Below are 17,910 nucleotides of genomic sequence, written 5' to 3'. Positions count from 1 at the left end.
TCTGTCTGATCGTTCAGGTATCTGTCTGATTGTTTATGTGTCTGTCTGATCGTTCAGGTATCTGTCTGTTTGTCCAGGTATTTGATTGTTCAGGTGTAATTGTTAAAATATCACTCTCATTTAAATTAATCCATTTCTCGATCCCCCTCTCCCCATGGGTCAGTTATTGACCAGGCCGAGTTCTAGAGCCCTTTCTGTGGTTCTGCGGCGTGTGTTTGAGGACAGCACTCCCTTGTCCTTCACTCAGCTCATCTCTCTGGTGTCTGATCTGTTCTGTGGGTACGCTTCAGAGGGAAATTCTCGGGTTCTTTCATTCAACTGGTACGAAGACAACAACTTCAGAGTTTTCCTGGGAATAAACACCACACACACACACGGAGAATACACGTATGACCACATGGCCTGTGAGTACACACACATACACACACACACACACACACACACACAAAATATAGGTGGATACATTGTGTGTAGATTTACTTACCCCCCACCCTCTCTCTCTCTCTCTCTCTTCTCTTTCTCTCTCTCTCTCTCTCTCTCTCTCTCTCTCTCTCTCTCTCTCTCTCTCTCTCTCTCTCTCTCCTCTCTCTCTCTCCTCTTTCTGTCTCTCTCTCTCTCTCTCTCCTCTCTCTCTTTCTCTCTCTCTCTCTCTCTCTCTCTCTCTCTCTCTTCTCTTTCTCTCTCTCTCTCTCTCTCTCTCTCCTCTCTCTCTCTCCTCTTTCTGTCTCTCTCTCTCTCTCTCTCCTCTCTCTCTTTCTCTCTCTCTCTCTCAGCTCCATTTTGTAATGCATTGATGCAGAATCTGGAGTCGAATCCTGTCACTAAAATCATGTGGAATTCAGTGAAGCCTCTTGTGATGGGTAAAATCCTCTACACACCCGACTCTCCCGCTGTACACAAGATACTAAAGAGTGTAAGACGCACACACACACACACACACACACACACACACACACGCACACACACACACTTCTAAATCCAGATATTGTTTTACTACACACAGGGTTTAATGGTATATTTGAACTTTGTGTGTGTGTGTGTGTGTGCGCGCAGGCTAACAGCACGTTTGAGGAGTTGGAGAGGTTGATAAACATGGCGAAGGCGTGGGAGGAAGTGGCTCCTCAAATCTGGCATTTCTTTCAGGACAGCATTCAGATGAATATGATTCGGGTACACACACACACACACACACACAATTCATTCGAGTGATTAGTGTCCCCCTAGTGCTGTACGGTATGTGTGTGTGTGTGTGTGTGTGTGTGTAGGACACACTCAGGAACCCAACAGTGATGGATTTTCTGGATCGTCGTCTGGAGGAAACAGGCTTCACCACCAAACATATCCTCAACTTCCTCCATGACGGTTGCTATAGAGACCGCTATGAGGACATGCCCGACTTCGACTGGAGGAACGTCTTCAACCTGACTCACCAAATCCTGCACACCTTTGTCCAGTACAGTGAGGTACACCTACCCTCCATCACTCACAAGTTACCATGGGAACTGGCTCACACCACCAGGACACCTGAGGAGATACATTACTGGTTATACTTTAACGTTCTTCCCTCGGTCACTCTGACATCCTGTGTGTGTGTGTGTGTGTGTGTGTGGGTGTGTGTGCAGTGTGTAAACCTGGATAAGTTTGTAGCTCATGTGGATGAGGATCAGATGAGCCATCAGGCTCTGTACCTGCTACAGGAGAATAAGTTCTGGGCTGGAGTGGTGTTCATGGACGTCTACCCATGGAGCACGGAGCTGCCGAGACACGTCACCTATAAAATCCGCATGGACATCGACGCAGTGGAGAGAACCAACAAGATCAAGGACAGGTGACTGAACATCTCTGAGTAAATCTGACCAGAAGTAAATCTGACCAGAAGTTCTCTCTGCTCCTCTCTAAGATCTCAGCTACAGGCTCCAGGTTTTAGTTAAAGTGTGTGTGTGTGTGTGTGTGTGTGAAGTGTTGCTGCCATCATGTGAATAAAAGCTGATCTGCAGGGTTGTAAACGTGTCTCTGTGCTGCTGCAGAGGATCTGTTTTGGTACATGCAGGAGATCCTCTGGTCAGCAACCTTTCGTGCAGGAGGCATGCGATGTGTAATAAAGTGCAGTCAGTAGTGATTAGCTGGTCAGCTTTATCTGTAGCTCCGCCCCTCCTTGAGCTGCATGTGACTCCCTGTAGGTACTGGGACCCTGGGCCGAGGGCGGACCCCGTGGAGGACCTGCGTTATATATGGGGAGGATTTGCGTATGTGCAGGACATGATAGAGCACGGCATCCTGAAGATCCTGAGCTCCGTTCCTCAGACACCACTCGGGGTTTACGTCCAGCAGATGCCGTACCCCTGCTACGTGGACGACATGTACGAACTTCTTCTCCTTATTATCTAAAGATAAATGGAAGTCCTGACTGAATTGACTTGAATGCAGAAGTTTGTACCCCCGTGGTATTTGAAGGGGAAAATGTGTCTATATTTTTAGTAGGGAATAGGGTGTAGGGAATGGGGTGTATGGAATGGGGTGTATGGAGTAGGGAGTAGGGAATAGAGAGTAGGGAATAGGGAATAGAGAGTAGGGAATAGAGAGTAGGAAATAGAGAGTAGGAAATAAGGAATATTGCGTAGGGAATAGGCAGTAGGGAATAAAAAGTAGGGAATAGGGAGTAGGGAATAGGGTGTAGGGAATAGAGAGTAGGGAATAAAGAGTAGGGAATAGGGAGTAGGGAATAGGGAGAAGGGAATAGGGAATAGGGAGAAGGGAGTAGGGAATAGGGTATAGGGAATAGAGAGTAGGGAGTAGGGAATAGGGTGTAGGGAATAAAGAGTAGGGAATAGGGAGTAGGGAATAGGGAGTAGGGAATAAAGAGTAGGGAATAGGGTGTAGGGAATGGGGTATAGGGAGTAGGGAATAGAGAGTAGGAAATAAGGAATAGTGCGTAGGGAATAGAAAGTAGGGAATAGGGAGTAGGGAATAAAGAGTAGGGAATAGGGAGAAGGGAGTAGGGAATAGGGTGTAGGGAATAGAGAGTAGGGAATGGGGTGTAGGGAATGGGGTGTAGGGTGTAGGGAATAGGGAGTAGGGAATAGAGACTAGAGAGTAGGGAATAGAGAGTAGGAAATAAGGAATAGAGAGTAGGGAATAGGGAGTAGGGAGTAGGGAATAGAGAGTAGCGAATAGAGAGTAGGGAATAAGGAATAGAGAGTAGGGAATAGGGAGTAGGGAATAGAGAGTAGGGAGTAGGGAATAGGGTGTAGGGAATAGAGAGTAGCGAATAGAGAGTAGGGAATAAGGAATAGAGAGTAGGGAATAGGGAGTAGGGAATAGAGAGTAGGGAGTAGGGAATAGGGTGTAGGGAATAGAGAGTAGCGAATAGAGAGTAGGGAATAAGGAATAGAGAGTAGGGAATAGGGAGTAGGGAATAGAGAGTAGGAAATAAGGAATAGAGAGTAGGGAATAGGGTGTAGGGAATAGAGAGTAGCGAATAGAGAGTAGGGAATAAGGAATAGTCAGTAGGGAATAGAGAGTAGGGAATGGGGTATAGGGAGTAGGATGTAGGGAATAGGAAGTAGGAAATAAGGAATAGTGCGTAGGGAATAGAGACTAGAGAGTAGGGAATAAAGAGTAGGAAATAGGGGGTAGGGAATAGAGAGTAGGGAGTAGGGAATAGAGAGTAGGGAGTAGGGAATAGGGGGTAGGGAATAAGGAATAGAGAGTAGGGAGTAGGGAATAGGGGGTAGGGAATAAGGAATAGAGAGTAGGGAGTAGGGAGTAGGGAATAGGGGGTAGGGAATAAGGAATAGAGAGTAGGGAGTAGGGAGTAGGGAATAGGGGGTAGGGAATAAAGAATAGAGAGTAGGGAGTAGGGAGTAGGGAGTAGGGAATAGGGGGTAGGGAATAAGGAATAGAGAGTAGGGAGTAGGGAATAGGGTGTAGGGAATAGAGAGTAGTGAATAGAGAGTAGGGAATAAGGAATAGTCAGTAGGGAATAGAGAGTAGGGAATAGGGAGGAGGGAATAGTGAAGAGTGAGGAGGGAATAGAGAGTGGGGAATAGGGAGGAGGGAATAGTGAAGAGTGAGGAGGGAATAGAGAGTGGGGAATGGTGAGGAGGGAATAGTGAATAGTGAGGAGGGAGTAGGGAGGAGGGAATAGTGAAGAGTGAGGAGGGAATAGAGAGTGGGGAATAGTGAGGAGGGAATAGAGAGTGGGGAATAGGGAGGAGGGAATAGAGAGTGGGGAATAGGGAGGAGGGAATAGAGAGTGGGGAATAGTGAGGAGGGAATAGTGAATAGTGACTAGGGAATAGAGAGTAGGGAGTAGGGAATAGGTAATAGTGAGTTTGCACCTCCATGGTATTTGAAGAGGAAAATGTATCTATATTTTATCACTTATTAGCAATCTAAAAAACAGTGATGTCAGTGTGTGTGTGCATGTCTTCAGGTTCATGCTGACGCTGAACCGCTGCTTCCCGATCTTCATGGTGCTGGCGTGGGTCTACTCTGTGTCCATGACAGTGAAGAGCATTGTGCTGGAGAAGGAGCTCAGGCTGAAGGAGACGCTGAAGGTCATGGGTGTGACCAACGAGGTCATCTGGTGCACCTGGTTTATCGACAGTTTCCTGATGATGACCTTCAGCACGGCTCTGCTCACCTTCATCATCATGGTGAGAAAATAAAACACTCTTCAGCGTGGGTCATATTAGTGCACTAACTAGGGTGCATGATATGGCTGTGTAGGGAATAGGGAGCAGGGAATAGGAAGTAGGGAATAGTGTGTAGGGCATAGGGAGTAGGGAATAGAGAATAGGGTGTATGGAATAGGGAGTAGGGAATAGGGTGTATGGAATAGGGAGTAGGGAATAGGGTGTATGGAATAGGGTGTATGGAATAGGGTGTAGGGAATAGAGAAAGCAGGAATATAAACTTGAATCTGCTTTGTGATTTTCCTCCAGACTGGAAAGGTGCTGAACTACAGCAATCCCATGATCCTCTTCTTCTTCCTCATGTCCTTCACCATGGCCACCATCATGCAGTGTTTCCTGATGAGCGTGTTCTTTAACAAGGCTAATTTAGCAGCAGCCTGCAGCGGCATCATTTACTTCACCCTCTACCTACCCCACATCCTGTGTTTCGCCTGGCAGGACCGCATCACCTGCAGCATCAAGCTCGCTGTGGTCAGTCACTCATTTTACACCCTGATCATAGTCCAGTCTGAGTCATCAGAAGTGTTGATTAATTCTCTATAACAAAAGCCCTGCAGCCAGGCATCACCGTTTATATTAATGATCTCTGATCTCTGACCCTCTGATATCGTTTCCATGGTAACAGCTTGTGATGTTTTTTATTACATACAAAATTTCATAGTTTGTAAATTGCTGTGGAGTGAGAGGAATAAAACATCTGAGGGCGTGCTGTTATAAATAATCAACACTCAACTCACACACACACACACACACACACACAGTTTTGTGTTTATCAGTGTGTTATTGTGTTTATCAGTGTGTTATTGTGTTTATCAGTGTGTTATTGTGTTTATTAGTGTGTTATTGTGTTTATCAGTGTGTTTATCAGTGTGTTATTGTGTTTATCAGTGTGTTATTGTGTTTATCAGTGTGTTTATCAGTGTGTTATTGTGTTTATCAGTGTGTTATTGTGTTTATCAGTGTGTTTATCAGTGTGTTATTGTGTTTATCAGTGTGTTATTGTGTTTATCAGTGTGTTTATCAGTGTGTTATTGTGTTTATCAGTGTGTTATTGTGTTTATCAGTGTGTTATTGTGTTTATTAGTGTGTTTATCAGTGTGTTATTGTGTTTATTAGTGTGTTTATCAGTGTGTTATTGTGTTTATCAGTGTGTTATTGTGTTTATCAGTGTGTTATTGTGTTTATTAGTGTGTTATTGTGTTTATCAGTGTGTTATTGTGTTTATCAGTGTGTTATTGTGTTTATCAGTGTGTTATTGTGTTTATCAGTGTGTTATTGTGTTTATCAGTGTGTTATTGTGTTTATCAGTGTGTTATTGTGTTTATCAGTGTGTTATTGTGTTTATCAGTGTGTTATTGTGTTTATCAGTGTGTTATTGTGTTTATCAGTGTGTTATTGTGTTTATCAGTGTGTTATTGTGTTTATCAGTGTGTTTATCAGTGTGTTATTGTGTTTATCAGTGTGTTATTGTGTTTATCAGTGTGTTATTGTGTTTATCAGTGTGTTATTGTGTTTATTAGTGTGTTATTGTGTTTATCAGTGTGTTTATCAGTGTGTTATTGTGTTTATCAGTGTGTTTATCAGTGTGTTATTGTGTTTATCAGTGTGTTATTGTGTTTATCAGTGTGTTTATCAGTGTGTTATTGTGTTTATCAGTGTGTTTATCAGTGTGTTATTGTGTTTATCAGTGTGTTATTGTGTTTATTAGTGTGTTATTGTGTTTATCAGTGTGTTATTGTGTTTATTAGTGTGTTTATCAGTGTGTTATTGTGTTTATCAGTGTGTTATTGTGTTTATCAGTGTGTTATTGTGTTTATCAGTGTGTTATTGTGTTTATCAGTGTGTTATTGTGTTTATCAGTGTGTTTATCAGTGTGTTATTGTGTTTATCAGTGTGTTATTGTGTTTATCAGTGTGTTATTGTGTTTATCAGTGTGTTATTGTGTTTATCAGTGTGTTATTGTGTTTATCAGTGTGTTTATCAGTGTGTTATTGTGTTTATCAGTGTGTTATTGTGTTTATCAGTGTGTTATTGTGTTTATTAGTGTGTTTATCAGTGTGTTATTGTGTTTATTAGTGTGTTTATCAGTGTGTTATTTTGTTAATTAGTGTGTTATTGTGTTTATCAGTGTGTTATTGTGTTTATTAGTGTGTTATTGTGTTTATCAGTGTGTTTATCAGTGTGTTATTGTGTTTATCAGTGTGTTTATCAGTGTGTTATTGTGTTTATCAGTGTGTTATTGTGTTTATCAGTGTGTTATTGTGTTTATCAGTGTGTTTATCAGTGTGTTATTGTGTTTATCAGTGTGTTATTGTGTTTATTAGTGTGTTTATCAGTGTGTTATTGTGTTTATCAGTGTGTTATTGTGTTTATTAGTGTGTTATTGTGTTTATTAGTGTGTTTATCAGTGTGTTATTGTGTTTATCAGTGTGTTATTGTGTTTATCAGTGTGTTATTGTGTTTATCAGTGTGTTATTGTGTTTATCAGTGTGTTATTGTGTTTATTAGTGTGTTATTGTGTTTATCAGTGTGTTTATCAGTGTGTTATTGTGTTTATCAGTGTGTTTATCAGTGTGTTATTGTGTTTATCAGTGTGTTATTGTGTTTATCAGTGTGTTTATCAGTGTGTTATTGTGTTTATCAGTGTGTTTATCAGTGTGTTATTGTGTTTATCAGTGTGTTATTGTGTTTATTAGTGTGTTATTGTGTTTATCAGTGTGTTATTGTGTTTATTAGTGTGTTTATCAGTGTGTTATTGTGTTTATCAGTGTGTTATTGTGTTTATCAGTGTGTTATTGTGTTTATTAGTGTGTTTATCAGTGTGTTATTGTGTTTATCAGTGTGTTATTGTGTTTATTAGTGTGTTTATCAGTGTGTTATTGTGTTTATCAGTGTGTTATTGTGTTTATCAGTGTGTTATTGTGTTTATCAGTGTGTTTATCAGTGTGTTATTGTGTTTATCAGTGTGTTATTGTGTTTATCAGTGTGTTATTGTGTTTATCAGTGTGTTATTGTGTTTATCAGTGTGTTATTGTGTTTATTAGTGTGTTTATCAGTGTGTTATTGTGTTTATCAGTGTGTTTATCAGTGTGTTATTGTGTTTATCAGTGTGTTATTGTGTTTATTAGTGTGTTATTGTGTTTATCAGTGTGTTATTGTGTTTATTAGTGTGTTTATCAGTGTGTTATTGTGTTTATCAGTGTGTTTATCAGTGTGTTATTGTGTTTATTAGTGTGTTAGTGTGTTTATCAGTGTGTTATTGTGTTTATTAGTGTGTTTATCAGTGTGTTATTGTGTTTATCAGTGTGTTTATCAGTGTGTTATTGTGTTTATCAGTGTGTTATTGTGTTTATTAGTGTGTTATTGTGTTTATCAGTGTGTTATTGTGTTTATTAGTGTGTTTATCAGTGTGTTATTGTGTTTATCAGTGTGTTATTGTGTTTATTAGTGTGTTTATCAGTGTGTTATTATGTTTATCAGTGTGTTATTGTGTTTATCAGTGTATTATTGTGTTTATCAGTGTGTTTAACAGTGTGTTATTGTGTTTATCAGTGTGTTATTGTGTTTATCAGTGTGTTATTGTGTTTATTAGTGTGTTATTGTGTTTATCAGTGTGTTATTGTGTTTATTAGTGTGTTTATCAGTGTGTTATTGTGTTTATTAGTGTGTTATTGTGTTTATTAGTGTGTTTATCAGTGTGTTATTGTGTTTATCAGTGTGTTATTGTGTTTATCAGTGTGTTATTGTGTTTATTAGTGTGTTTATCAGTGTGTTATTGTGTTTATTAGTGTGTTTATCAGTGTGTTATTTTGTTAATTAGTGTGTTATTGTGTTTATCAGTGTGTTATTGTGTTTATTAGTGTGTTTATCAGTGTGTTATTTTGTTAATTAGTGTGTTATTGTGTTTATCAGTGTGTTATTGTGTGTATCAGTGTGTTATTTTGTTAATTAGTGTGTTATTGTGTTTATCAGTGTGTTATTTTGTTAATTAGTGTGTTATTGTGTTTATCAGTGTGTTATTTTGTTAATTAGTGTGTTATTGTGTTTATTAGTGTGTTTATCAGTGTGTTATTGTGTTTATCAGTGTGTTATTGTGTTTATCAGTGTGTTATTGTGTTTATCAGTGTGTTTATCTGTGTGTTATTGTGTTTATTAGTGTGTTTATCAGTGTGTTATTGTGTTTATTAGTGTGTTATTGTGTGTATCAGTGTGTTATTTTGTTAATTAGTGTGTTATTGTGTTTATCAGTGTGTTATTTTGTTAATTAGTGTGTTATTGTGTTTATCAGTGTGTTATTGTGTTTATCAGTGTGTTATTGTGTTTATCAGTGTGTTATTGTGTTTATCAGTGTGTTATTGTGTTTATCAGTGTGTTATGTTATTATTGTGTTACAGAGTTTGTTGTCTCCGGTGGCGTTTGGCTTTGGGACAGAATATTTATCCCGCTATGAGGAACAGGGCCTGGGGCTACAGTGGGACAATATCAGCACCAGTCCACTAGAGGGCGATGAGTTCTCCTTCCTCAACTCTATCCGCATGATGCTGTTTGATTCAGTTCTGTATGGCGTGTTGGCCTGGTACCTCGATAACATCTTCCCAGGTCAGGATACACCAGGTTCTGACCCACATTGAGGCTAATTAGATGCTGATTGTAGGACTTATTTCTGCAACAATTCGGATGTAAAATCTGATTTAGACACAAGATTCAGTCTGATTTACTCCAATAAACTATAAGAGACTGAGTTTATGTTTAATAAAGTGGTATTGTCTTTATCCTCACCTGTTCAGGTCAGTTCGGGATCGGGAGGCCTTTCTATTTTCCCCTCCAGTCATCCTACTGGCAGAGTGCACAGCACCCCCAGGCTGATGTGGCCAATCCAGGTACTGCAACACCATCAGTGTGCTTGAGCCAAGTATGTGTGATAGGTGGTGATGATCCACAGCCAGTCAGAGCATGAGAATGAGGCAGGGGGTGTGTCCAACTGTAGGACCGGAGGAGCCTTTAACACAGTACTAAAGAGCTGTTAGAAAGCTTTGTTTCTTTGATCAGATCTAAAATCTGTCTGTAAAAATGTACGATTAGACAGGAGGTTAATGAACACCTATGGCTGTCAGTTCAGCATGTTTTTAAACAGCTCTCTCTTTCCTACTGAAGCTCCTGAAAAATCTCTGATAGAGAACCCAGAGATGACGAAGGAGGAGGTACAGACTCCTGACATCATCACTGAGTGGTCAGTGCAGAACTGCAGCTCCACCCACAGGCCGTGCAAACACCAAGAGAAGAGGGAGAGGATGGAGAGAGAGAGAGGGGAGAAGATGAAGAGGAATGAGGGAGGTCTGAATCCTCAGGAGGAGGAGAGACAGACAGAGGGTGAGAGAATAGGTGAGGATGATGATGGTGATATGATGATGATGGTGGTGATGATGATGATATGATGATGATGGTGATGATGATGATGGTGATATCCTAATATATCTTGTGTTTTTCCATGCTGTGTGTCTACAGGAAACCTGTTGTTTGAGGCGGAGCCTGAGGGGCTGGAGGTGGGTGTGTGTGTGAAGGAGCTTGTGAAGGTTTATCCTGGAAGTTCACATCCAGCTGTTAACGGTCTCAGCTTGAACTTCTATGAAGGACAGATCACATCGTTTCTGGGACACAACGGAGCGGGGAAGACCACCACGCTGTACGCAGATAACGTTCTTCTGTGTCTAATTCACCTGTGTTCTTCTGCCTCCTGTCTCAGCTGGACTCACGGTTCCTGGGCAGAGAAATCTGACCTCAGTGAAGACTTTATTGTAGATCTCCACTCTGAGAATTAAACACTCTGTAATAACTCACACACAGATCTGAGAGCGGAGAGAAACGCTAGTGAGACTTTGACATTTCTTCTCTTCTCCTCTTTCAGGTCCATTCTGACCGGTTTGTTTCCTCCAACGTCTGGCACAGCGCTCATCAGCGGGAAGGACATTCGCTCCGACATGGACCAGATCAGACAGTCTCTGGGCGTGTGTCCTCAACACAACATCCTGTTTAACCAGTGAGCATTACACACACACACACACAGTGCACGTTATCCTGAACCACATCTCTCTGAGAAAGAAAAAAGGTTCCTTGGGCAAAAACTTTATTATATTATCATTCCAGAAATAACGCAAAATAAATACAGAAATAAAAATAATTTAAGGAAGAAACAGAACCAAGTAAAAGTTCCAGGAATTAAAAAAAATAAAACAAAATAAAATGGAATAAAAATAAAAAATATTCCATAAATAAAACCAGTACAAATAAAAACAAGGAATATTCTTTAAAATAAGTTTGAGCTTGTTATTACTCTCACACACACTCTTCGTTAGATTGTGATACTGGGGTTGACCCGTCCTTCCTCTGGCCCTGCTGTGTGCTGACCAGAACATTCTGGGCTCCTCTCTGATTCTGTGCTCCGTCTTTTCCAGCCTGACGGTGGAGGAACACATCCTCTTCTACTCACTGCTGAAAGGCCGAAAGCATAAAGAAGCTGAACAGGAAGTGCAGAACATGCTGCAGGATCTCGGGTTACCGCACAAACGCTGCGACGAAGCGCAAAATCTCTCTGGTCTGATTTCATCTTATTTCATCTGATTTCATCTAATTCCACCCCTCAGTCTGATTGGTTCCAACTCGCTGATGAGTTCTGTTAATAATCTGAATAATCCAGATGGAGTCAGAGCTGCATGTTCTGGATCCTCATTATGCTGATGCTGTGTGTGTGTATGTGTGTGTAGGTGGGATGCAGAGGAAGCTGTCTGTTGCCATGGCGTTTGTTGGAGGCTCTAAGGTGGTGATTTTGGACGAGCCCACTTCAGGAGTCGACCCCTACTCCAGACGCTCCATCTGGGATTTACTCCTGAAGTACCGCACAGGTGAAGTGCAAGACCTGACTGCACAGTACACACCCCATTTGTGTGTGTGTGTATGTGTAGTGAGAGCTCTGGGGGTCACTGTGTTTGTAGTGATAGCTCTGGGGGTCACTGTGTTTGTAGTGAGAGCTCTGGGGGTCACTGTGTTTTAGTGATAGTCTGGGGGTCACTGTGTTTGTAGTGAGAGTCTGGGGGTCACTGTGTTTGTAGTGAGAGCTCTGGGGGTCACTGTGTTTGTAGTGAGAGCTCTGAGGGTCACTGTGTTTGTAGTGATAGCTCTGGGGGTCACTGTGTTTGTAGTGATAGCTCTGAGGGTCACTGTGTTTGTAGTGATAGCTCTGGGGGTCACTGTGTTTGTAGTGATAGCTCTGGGGGTCACTGTGTTTGTAGTGATAGCTCTGGGGGTCACTGTGTTTGTAGTGAGAGCTCTGGGGGTCACTGTATGTGTAGTGAGAGCTCTGGGGGTCACTGTGTTTGTAGTGATAGTCTGGGGGTCACTGTGTTTGTAGTGAGAGTCTGGGGGTCACTGTATGTGTAGTGAGAGCTCTGGGGGTCACTGTATGTGTTGTGAGAATCTGGGGGTCACTATGTTTGTAGTGAGAGCTCTGAGGGTCACTGTGTTTGTAGTGAGAGATCTGAGGGTCACTGTGTTTGTAGTGATAGCTCTGAGGGTCACTGTATGTGTTGTGAGAATCTGGGGGTCACTATGTTTGTAGTGAGAGCTCTGAGGGTCACTGTATGTGTTGTGAGAATCTGGGGGTCACTATGTTTGTAGTGATAGCTCTGAGGGTCACTGTGTTTGTAGTGAGAGCTCTAGGGGTCACTGTGTTTGTAGTGATAGCTCTGGGGGTCACTGTGCTTGTAGTGAGAGCTCTGGGGGTCACTTTGTTTGTAGTGAGAGCTCTGAGGGTCACTGTGTTTGTAGTGATAGCTCTGAGGGTCACTGTGTTTGTAGTGATAGCTCTGGGGTTCATTGTGTTTGTAGTGAGAGCTCTGGGGGTCACTGTGTTTGTTGTGATAGCTCTGGGGGTCACTGTGTTTGTAGTGAGAGCTCTGGGGGTCACTGTGTTTGTAGTGATAGCTCTGGGGGTCACTGTGTTTGTAGTGAGAGCTCTGGGGGTAACTGTGTTTGTAGTGATAGCTCTGGGGGTCACAGTGTTTGTAGTGAGAGCTCTGAGGGTCACTGTGTTTGTAGTGAGAGCTCTGAGGGTCACTGTGTTTGTAGTGAGAGCTCTGAGGGTCACTGTGTTTGTAGTGAGAGCTCTGAGGGTCACTGAGTCTGTAGTGAGAGCTCTGAGGGTCACTGTGTTTGTAGTGAGAGTCTGGGGGTCACTGTATGTGTAGTGAGAGTCTGGGGGTCACTGTGTTTGTAGTGAGAGTCTGGGGGTCACTGTATGTGTAGTGAGAATCTGGGGGTCACTGTGTCTGTAGTGAGAGTCTGGGGGTCACTGTGTTTGTAGTGAGAGTCTGGGGGTCACTGTGTTTGTAGTGATAGCTCTGGGGGTCACTGTATGTGTAGTGAGAATCTGGGGGTCACTGTGTTTGTAGTGAGAGTCTGGGGGTCACTGTGTTTGTAGTGAGAATCTGGGGGTCACTGTGTTTGTAGTGAGAGTCTGGGGGTCACTGTATGTGTAGTGAGAATCTGGGGGTCACTGTGTTTGTAGTGAGAGTCTGGGGGTCACTGTATGTGTAGTGAGAATCTGGGGGTCACTGTGTCTGTAGTGAGAGTCTGGGGGTCACTGTGTTTGTAGTGAGAGTCTGGGGGTCACTGTGTTTGTAGTGATAGCTCTGGGGGTCACTGTATGTGTAGTGAGAATCTGGGGGTCACTGTGTCTGTAGTGAGAGTCTGGGGGTCACTGTGTTTGTAGTGAGAGTCTGGGGGTCACTGTATGTGTAGTGAGAATCTGGGGGTCACTGTGTTTGTAGTGAGAGTCTGGGGGTCACTGTGTTTGTAGTGATAGCTCTGGGGGTCACTGTATGTGTAGTGAGAATCTGGGGGTCACTGTGTCTGTAGTGAGAGTCTGGGGGTCACTGTGTTTGTAGTGAGAGTCTGGGGGTCACTGTATGTGTAGTGAGAGCTCTGGGGGTCACTGTGTTTGTAGTGAGAGTCTGGGGGTCACTGTGTTTGTAGTGAGAGTCTGGGGGTCACTGTATGTGTAGTGAGAATCTGGGGGTCACTGTGTTTGTAGTGAGAGTCTGGGGGTCACTGTGTTTGTAGTGAGAGCTCTGGGGGTCACTGTGTTTGTAGTGAGAGCTCTGAGGGTCACTGTGTTTATAGTGAGAGCTATGAGGGTCACTGTGTTTGTAGTGAGAGTCTGGGGGTCACTGTGTTTGTAGTGAGAGCTCTGAGGGTCATTGTGTTTGTAGTGATAGCTCTGAGGGTCACTGTGTTTATAGTGAGAGCTATGAGGGTCACTGTGTTTATAGTGAGAGCTATGAGGGTCACTGTGTTTGTAGTGAGAGTCTGGGGGTCACTGTGTTTGTAGTGAGAGCTCTGAGGGTCACTGTGTTTGTAGTGAGAGCTCTGAGGGTCACTGTGTTTGTGATGATAGCTCTGAGGGTCACTGTGTTTGTAGTGAGAGCTCTGAGGGTCACTGTGTTTGTAGTGAGAGTCTGGGGGTCACTGTGTTTGTAGTGAGAGCTCTGAGGGTCACTGTGTTTGTAGTGAGAGCTTTGGGGGTCACTGTGTTTGTAGTGAGAGTCTGGGTGTCACTGTGTTTGTCGTGACAGCTCTGGGGGTCACTGTGGTTGTAGTGATAGCTCTGAGGGTCACTGTGTTTGTAGTGAGAGCTCTGAGGGTGACTGTGTTCATAGTGAGAGCTCTGAGGGTCACTGTGTTTGTAGTGAGAGTCTGGGGGTCACTGTGTTTGCCATAACAGCTCTGGGGGTCACTGTGTTTGTAGTGATAGCTCTGAGGGTCATTGTGTTTGTAGTGATAGCTCTGGGGGTCACTGTGTTTGTTGTGATAGCTCTGGGGGTCACTGTGTTTGTAGTGAGAGCTCTGAGGGTAACTGTGTTTGTAGTGAGAGCTCTGGGGGTCACTGTATGTGTAGTGAGAGCTCTGGGGGTCACTGTATGTGTAGTGAGAATCTGGGGGTCACTGTGTTTGTAGTGAGAATCTGGGGGTCACTGTGTTTGTAGTGAGAGCTCTGAGGGTCACTGTGTTTGTAGTGAGAGCTCTGAGGGTCACTGTGTTTGTAGTGAGAGTTCTGGGGGTCACTGTGTTTGTAGTGAGAGCTCTGAGGGTCACTGTGTTTGTAGAGAGAGTCTGAGGGTCACTGTGTTTGTAGTGAGAGCTCTGGGGGTCACTGTGTTTGTAGTGGTAGCTCTGGGGGTCACTGTGTTTGTAGTGATAGCTCTGGGGGTCACTGTGTTTGTAGTGATAGCTCTGAGGGTCACTGTGTTTATAGTGAGAGCTATGAGGGTCACTGTGTTTGTAGTGAGAGTCTGGGGGTCACTGTATGTGTAGTGAGAGCTCTGGGGGTCACTGTGTTTGTAGTGAGAGTCTGGGGGTCACTGTGTTTGTAGTGAGAGTCTGGGGGTCACTGTGTTTGTAGTGAGAGTCTGGGGGTCACTGTGTTTGTAGTGAGAGTCTGGGGGTCACTGTGTTTGTAGTGAGAGCTCTGAGGGTCACTGTGTTTGTGATGATAGCTCTGAGGGTCACTGTGTTTGTAGTGAGAGCTCTGGGGGTCACTGTGTTTGTAGTGAGAGTCTGGGGGTCACTGTGTTTGTAGTGAGAGCTCTGAAGGTCATTGTGTTTGTAGTGAGAGCTCTGAGGGTCACTGTGTTTATAGTGAGAGCTATGAGGGTCACTGTGTTTGTAGTAAGAGTCTGGGGGTCACTGTGTTTGTAGTGAGAGCTCTGAGGGTCACTGTGTTTGTAGTGAGAGCTCTGAGGGTCACTGTGTTTGTGTTGATAGCTCTGAGGGTCACTGTGTTTGTAGTGAGAGCTCTGGGGGTCATTGTGTTTGTAGTGAGAGTCTGGGGGTCACTGTGTTTGTACTGAGAGCTCTGAGGGTCACTGTGTTTGTAGTGAGAGCTTTGGGGGTCACTGTGTTTGTAGTGAGAGTCTGGGTGTCACTGTGTTTGTCGTGACAGCTCTGGGGGTCACTGTGGTTGTAGTGATAGCTCTGAGGGTCACTGTGTTTGTAGTGAGAGCTCTGAGGGTCACTGTGTTTGTAGTGAGAGTCTGGGGGTCACTGTGTTTGCCATGACAGCTCTGGGGGTCACTGTGTTTGTAGTGATAGCTCTGAGGGTCATTGTGTTTGTAGTGATAGCTCTGGGGGTCACTGTGTTGGTTGTGATAGCTCTGAGGGTCACTGTGTTTGTAGAGAGAGTCTGAGGGTCACTGTGTTTGTAGTGAGAGTCTGGGGGTCACTGTATGTGTAGTGAGAGCTCTGGGGGTCACTGTATGTGTAGTGAGAATCTGGGGGTCACTGTGTTTGTAGTGAGAGCTCTGGGGGTCACTGTATGTGTAGTGAGAATCTGGGGGTCACTGTGTTTGTAGTGAGAATCTGGGGGTCACTGTGTTTGTAGTGAGAGCTCTGAGGGTCACTGTGTTTGTAGTGAGAGCTCTGAGGGTCACTGTGTTTGTAGTGAGAGTTCTGGGGGTCACTGTGTTTGTAGTGAGAGCTCTGAGGGTCACTGTGTTTGTAGAGAGAGTCTGAGGGTCACTGTGTTTGTAGTGAGAGCTCTGGGGGTCACTGTGTTTGTAGTGAGAGCTCTGGGGGTCACTGTGTTTGTAGTGATAGCTCTGAGGGTCACTGTGTTTATAGTGAGAGCTATGAGGGTCACTGTGTTTGTAGTGAGAGTCGGGGGGTCACTGTATGTGTAGTGAGAATCTGGGGGTCACTGTGTCTGTAGTGAGAGTCTGGGGGTCACTGTGTTTGTAGTGAGAGCTCTGGGGGTCACTGTATGTGTAGTGAGAATCTGGGGGTCACTGTGTTTGTAGTGAGAATCTGGGGGTCACTGTGTTTGTAGTGAGAGCTCTGAGGGTCACTGTGTTTGTAGTGAGAGCTCTGAGGGTCACTGTGTTTGTAGTGAGAGTTCTGGGGGTCACTGTGTTTGTAGTGAGAGCTCTGAGGGTCACTGTGTTTGTAGAGAGAGTCTGAGGGTCACTGTGTTTGTAGTGAGAGCTCTGGGGGTCACTGTGTTTGTAGTGAGAGCTCTGGGGGTCACTGTGTTTGTAGTGATAGCTCTGAGGGTCACTGTGTTTATAGTGAGAGCTATGAGGGTGACTGTGTTTATAGTGAGAGTCGGGGGGTCACTGTATGTGTAGTGAGAATCTGGGGGTCACTGTGTCTGTAGTGAGAGTCTGGGGGTCACTGTGTTTGTAGTGAGAGTCTGGGGGTCACTGTATGTGTAGTGAGAATCTGGGGGTCACTGTATGTGTAGTGAGAGCTCTGGGGGTCACTGTGTTTGTAGTGAGAGCTCTGGGGGTCACTGTATGTGTAGTGAGAGCTCTGGGGGTCACTGTGTTTGTAGTGAGAGTCTGGGGGTCACTGTGTTTGTAGTGAGAGTCTGGGGGTCACTGTGTTTGTAGTGAGAGACTGGGGGTCACTGTATGTGTAGTGAGAGCTCTGGGGGTCACTGTGTTTGTAGTGAGAGTCTGGGGGTCACTGTGTTTGTAGTGAGAGTCTGGGGGTCACTGTATGTGTAGTGAGAGCTCTTGGGGTCAGTGTGTTTGTAGTGAGAGTCTGGGGGGTCACTGTGTTTGTAGTGAGAATCTGGGGGTCACTGTGTTTGTAGTGAGAGCTCTGAGGGTCACTGTGTTTGTAGTGAGAGCTCTGGGGGTCACTGTGTTTGTAGTGAGAGCTCTGAGGGTCACTGTGTTTGTAGAGAGAGTCTGAGGGTCACTGTGTTTGTAGTGAGAGCTCTGGGGGTCACTGTGTTTGTAGTGGTAGCTCTGGGGGTCACTGTGTTTGTGGTGAGAGCTCTGAGGGTCACTGTGTTTGTAGTGAGAGCTCTGAGGGTCACTGTGTTTGTAGTGATAGCTCTGAGGATCACTGTGTTTATAGTGAGAGCTATGAGGGTCACTGTGTTTGTAGTGAGAGCTCTGAGGGTCACTGTGTTTGTATTGACAGCTCTGGGGGTCACTGTGTTTGTAGTGATAGCTCTGAGGGTCACTGTGTTTGTAGTGATAGCTCTGGGGTTCACTGTGTTTGTAGTGATAGCTCCGAGGGTAACTGTGTTTGTAGTGAGAGCTCTGAGGGTCACTGTGTTTGTAGTGAGAGCTCTGGGGGTCACTGTGTTTGTAGTGAGAGCTCTGAGGGTCACTGTGTTTATAGTGAGAGCTATGAGGGTCACTGTGTTTGTAGT

General features: G+C 44.1%; 1 protein-coding gene across 1 annotated transcript in view; it reads left to right on the top strand.

The window, feature by feature from the left end:
* The window catches only part of abca4b (ATP-binding cassette, sub-family A (ABC1), member 4b), an 82,567-nt gene that overhangs the window by 31,727 nt on the left and 32,930 nt on the right, over positions 1 to 17,910 (top strand). Inside the window, exons 9-23 of the mRNA XM_058418235.1 lie at positions 164 to 404; positions 774 to 913; positions 1,054 to 1,170; positions 1,266 to 1,463; positions 1,623 to 1,828; positions 2,181 to 2,360; positions 4,436 to 4,658; positions 4,947 to 5,168; positions 9,092 to 9,296; positions 9,485 to 9,577; positions 9,852 to 10,079; positions 10,203 to 10,380; positions 10,603 to 10,734; positions 11,150 to 11,289; positions 11,459 to 11,596. Coding sequence (XP_058274218.1) covers positions 164 to 404; positions 774 to 913; positions 1,054 to 1,170; positions 1,266 to 1,463; positions 1,623 to 1,828; positions 2,181 to 2,360; positions 4,436 to 4,658; positions 4,947 to 5,168; positions 9,092 to 9,296; positions 9,485 to 9,577; positions 9,852 to 10,079; positions 10,203 to 10,380; positions 10,603 to 10,734; positions 11,150 to 11,289; positions 11,459 to 11,596 — 2,641 coding nt within the window. The remainder of the gene's footprint in view (positions 1 to 163; positions 405 to 773; positions 914 to 1,053; positions 1,171 to 1,265; positions 1,464 to 1,622; positions 1,829 to 2,180; positions 2,361 to 4,435; positions 4,659 to 4,946; positions 5,169 to 9,091; positions 9,297 to 9,484; positions 9,578 to 9,851; positions 10,080 to 10,202; positions 10,381 to 10,602; positions 10,735 to 11,149; positions 11,290 to 11,458; positions 11,597 to 17,910) is intronic.

Source organism: Hemibagrus wyckioides, linkage group LG20 (assembly GCF_019097595.1).
Source record: "Hemibagrus wyckioides isolate EC202008001 linkage group LG20, SWU_Hwy_1.0, whole genome shotgun sequence".
NCBI classification, from domain to species: domain Eukaryota; kingdom Metazoa; phylum Chordata; class Actinopteri; order Siluriformes; family Bagridae; genus Hemibagrus; species Hemibagrus wyckioides.
This window is presented reverse-complemented; position numbering and strand designations above follow the sequence as displayed.